At 46.6% G+C, this 4,552-nt stretch overlaps 1 protein-coding gene across 1 annotated transcript; it reads left to right on the top strand.

Annotated features, from left to right (window-relative positions):
* The first annotated feature begins 428 nt into the window (after positions 1-428).
* On the top strand, positions 429-1,848 carry LOC124653623. The gene has a single exon (XM_047192690.1). It carries the CDS (start codon positions 429-431, stop codon positions 1,671-1,673), a length of 1,245 nt encoding a protein of 414 aa, XP_047048646.1. The 3' UTR covers positions 1,674-1,848.
* Positions 1,849-4,552: the final 2,704 nt, after the last annotated feature.

The raw sequence follows: 4,552 nt of genomic DNA, 5'->3' as shown, positions 1-4,552 counted from the left end.
AAGATCCCTCTAGGTGTGGTGTGTTCTTGATCCTTCATTTCCCCCGTCTCTTCGCTTTCAAGGTGCGCCACTTGTTAATCTTCGTTTTGCCGTCTCTCTTTTCGTGGGATGACCCATTCACATTAAAAAGCAAGATTTGCTAGTATCTAAAAATATTTAAAAATCCTCTATTATTATCCTCTCCTTTATTTTTCTGCAGATTTGGAAGTAGTTAATTCTCTGAGCTAGGCAAAAGCTGTACTGCTGTCCTTCCCCAAAATTGTAAAACCTTTCCAAAAAAGCTGTGCTGATGGTTTGACATTTCTTGCTGTTCCTGTTCCTGTAGATTTGCCCAGTGTTTCCTGTCATCCCGAGGCTGAAGGAAAGGAAAAAAATACATCTTCTTGTAGGTAGGACCTAACTATCGCTTGATTTAAACGCAGTGCGCAATGGCCGGAGTTGATCACGAAGGCGAGATGGCCGCGCTGCGGGAGACTCTACGGCAGCAGAGTCTTGCCGTCGAGATGCTCAAGGCCGAGCTGGAGGAGGAGAGGCAGGCGGCGTCCTCGGGGGCCGACGAGGCGCTGGCCATGATCCTGCGGCTTCAGGCGGAGAAGGCGGCGGTGCGGATGGAGTTGGACCAGTTCCGGCGGGTGGCGGAGGAGAGGATCCTGCACGATGAAGACTCAATGGCGTTCCTCAAGGCCGTCGTCTTCAGCCAGGAGATGGACATCAGCTCCCTCAAGAAGCGCCTGCTTGCCGTCTGCGTCAGCAACGACCAATACGCAGCGGCCTCTGTCGGGGATGGCGCCTTCGACCTCCCATGGCTGAGGAGACTGGCCAGGAACGGCTTGATGTCGGGGAGGAACGCCTCTCTCCCGGCGGCGCGGCTCGAGGAGTTGTGCTCAGATCTCGGTGCCGCCGCCGGCGGCGAGTATGGCGACACTAGACCGGCGAGGACGGTGTCGGATATAGGGGAGGTGATAAGGAGGGAAAAGGAGTGGGTGCGGTCCAACGTGAGCCACAAGGCGCCGCCGCGGCTGCACCGGTCGGCCTCTCACCACCTCCGGCGGGTGCCGAGCTACTCCGCGCAATGTGGCATGCCTTTTCCAGCAGTCAATGTCCACGACAAGTTTGAAGCACCGGAGAGCGTTGCTTCCCACGCCCCTCCGAGATCTAGCAGAAGGTCTTCGCCGGAGATAATCTCCGAGGAAGACGAACTGCTCTCGTCGTCCAGGCGGCGCGGTGATCGAGACGGCGTCAAGCCTAGAAACGACCACGCGACCATTGCTGAATTGGGAGCTGGCATAGAGCAGATCAAATGCAGTGTAAAGAATCTCGCGACCGAGCTCAGCAGAACGAGCGAAACCAGCGTGTCCAGAGGCGACGCGCAGACGCAATTGCTGGCCGAGATCTGCGCAAAGCTTGACGCCATAAGCAAGCATCAGATCAATGGTGTTCATGGAGATGGAGACAAGAGAAACACTAGCAGAGAGCAAGGCAGTTCTTCCAAGGGGGTGAATCTGCCACAGAGTGAGCTTCTGATGAACCATTTCATTGAGGTATGTGCCATCATCTCCTCTGCTCTCCTTGCTAGGCCCTTGCTGGCATCCATGTCATTCTTTAGGTGCGTCCTCATTTTTGTCTTAGCTGTGGTGTTCACAAAAGCTCTGACGAGTTCATATTCACAATGAGTTTCTTTAGGTGCTTCCTCATTTTTGTCTTAGACGCTAAAGTTAATTCCCACCCAATTTCAGTTCCTTCACATTTTAGTCAGTTACATTATTGTACTAATAAGAAAACATCGCTCTGAGACCATGCTGAAACAAGAAAGTAGTATCTTCTTCAGCATTGTTGTTATTCGGTTCCTCCATAAACATTATATAGTATTTTGCCATGGTCAATTTATTTTTGGGACTGAAATTTGTGTCTGATGATCTGAGGTGTTGTAAACTTGTAATAGAGCATGTTTCTAGGAAAATATTCTACTTCTTCTGACTATTCATTTTCGAGGATAATACTTGATTCTATTTTTTATCTAGATTAATCAATGTAAAAGTCCTATATGTTTCTCTCTTTAATTTTCCTGGCTTTGACAGTGCGAAATGTGTGCTTTGTTATACTACCCGAGCCCGAATTGAATCAAGAAGCACACAACTTTATTTTTCCTTATTCTTCTCTTTTATTTTGTTGTCGTTTTTGTGTTCTTTTCGATAAGTATTTCTTATCAATTATCTTAACAGGCAATGATGTACATAGCGTGAGATCTGTGAAGGGCATTGCCATTTTATTGATTGTGAAGATTGGTGGATTGAGTTAAGGATTGTTGCTTTCTTTTTGCTTCTTTATCATTCCCGGTGGCTTTTCTCCGCGAAGATGATATGTACATGCATGCCATGAGAGGTGGTGTAATTAATATTGTGGTTTTCTCGTGTGCTGATTTTGTTTAGCGACATGGTGCAGTTGATCTAATCTTACCAAATGATACTTGTGTACAAGAGAAGTAATAACTCATCTAGCTATTCCATTGCGATCTGGGCTTCCAAGAAAAGCATCTGGTCATATTTCTGTCAGGAAGAGAACTATTATGTTCTAAGTGAGAGGATTTAATGATTACGTGTATATGATGTGCACACACTCCCTATCATTCGATTTTCCTTCAGGGCTCCTTTGATTTAAAGGATAGGAAAAGCATAGGAATAGGAAAGGTATAGGATTGGAATGGCATGTCTACTTGAAACCTATAGGAAGATGAAGTTTGTTTGATTGTAGCAAAGAAATTTTTCCATGAGGTATGAGCTAATGCTTTTTCCAATAGGAATTACACTACAAGATTCCTATAGGATAAGTTCCTATGAATCAAACAACATGTATAGGAATTTTTCCTATAGGAACCAAACCTTACACAATTCCTATGCAAATCCTTTGAATCAAAGGATCCCTCAGATTCCCACCGTGGAGCTGAGATGCTCACGGCAACGAAACGGTGTTGAATCTATATTTTCTGGCTGCTGTCCACTTTTCTAGACAGCGCCCCTCCACCTCATCCTTCTCCCCTCACAATCACTCCTGGCCACACAATCTCCTTTCTCTTACGCTGAATAGTTATGGAAGAGTCAACCAGGATGTAGAGAAGGCTGCACCGGAGAGGCATGAGAGGCGGCCGGCGAGCATGCAGCGGAGACGGTGCCGCCGACGAGCGCAGGGAAACCGCTGCCGTTGAGCGCGAGAGGACGTGTTCGTGGATTCGTACGGCGAGGCCGGCACCGACAAACATGCAGTAGAGAAAGCACCGGCGAGCTTGCAGCCGGGAGGTCCGCCGCTGTCGAGCGCGAGGAGGTTGCGGGTGCCGACGAGCATGAGGAGATTGCTGTCGTCGTGCGCGCAGAGGTGATTGCCGAGTCGAGCGCCGCTGTCATGCTCGAGGAGGAAGCTAAACTTTCGTGAATATCGCTGGAAGGATTGCATGCACCGCTGAAACGTGGGTCTCCCAGCGATTATTGGCCTCCAGCTGGTTAATCCCTAACTCCACTAATGACGCCCTTGAATGTTTGCTGTTTGCTGCTTTGGTTTCACGTGAGCATTGTACGCTTCTACGTCAGGACTGAACATACAGTGCACGGGCCAACACCCTAGGTCAGTCAGTTTAACATCTTACCTAACGGAGTTAGACACGTGTCAGACATATAGTGCATGCTCACATATACACTGATCACCGAGGTTTATCCCTATGTCCTAAGGTGGTAAGGCCCCATCCACTCACCACTATTGCCTCTTGGCAGGAGTGAACAAGGTCTCCTTCTCTATATGTTGCTCCTAATTATTATATTTGATGAGATGTGACAATAGATCAAGATGAAGGTGGCAATGAAGATTTGAACAATGAAGTACTTGATTTACTCAAGTTCATGGAGACAGTTAAGTGTGATGTCCTTGTGAGTTTCTAGGAAATCTACAATAAGCTCATGTCACGTTGCAGCATGCTAGAGAGGATGGGGGACCATGCGGTATAACATAAGGAGACTTGGACTTCCTTGTATGAGTTGGTTGAAGGGTTTAAGAAATCAATAGTGGCGCTTGTAACATGAGAAACTTACGGTGGACTTTGGGTACTTACAAAATGGCTTCAAGATCACTAAGAGTAAACACATGTCTACCACATCTTCTCATAAAGAAATAAAGGTTACTCATACAAAAACTATTGCAGTGCCTTCTACCAGTTCATCTTTTTGTGCTCATTGTCAATCTTTCCAGTCAACATTTTGTCAGAAGGGGTTCAAGATCAATGATAAAACTAAGTGGGGCTTGGGATCTTGAGTCCCAAATGCACCAAAATTACCCAAACTTATTCTTTGATGGTACGTTCTGACCCTTGAAATTCTTTCTCTTATATTCTACCCAAGCTCATAGAGTCATATAATGAGAGAAGAACTTGAGAAGAGTTCCAATTAAGGTTCACCCAGTTTTTCGATTAAGCACTTTTCGATAAATTATGCTATCTTATTCCTTCCACCATGTGAGCTTCTCATCCTCATCTCCAAAACAACCTCTTGCTCCTTCTCCATCACTCCAA

The sequence above is a fragment of the Lolium rigidum genome, chromosome 1 (genome assembly GCF_022539505.1).
Source record: "Lolium rigidum isolate FL_2022 chromosome 1, APGP_CSIRO_Lrig_0.1, whole genome shotgun sequence".
NCBI classification, from domain to species: domain Eukaryota; kingdom Viridiplantae; phylum Streptophyta; class Magnoliopsida; order Poales; family Poaceae; genus Lolium; species Lolium rigidum.
Note: the sequence above shows the minus strand (reverse complement) of the source record. Positions and strands in the feature narration are given on the sequence as shown.

Bases quoted from the DNA above. Each gene is read 5' to 3' on its own strand.
- LOC124653623 (XM_047192690.1), top strand. From the start codon at position 429: ATGGCCGGAGTTGATCACGAAGGCGAGATGGCCGCGCTGCGGGAGACT.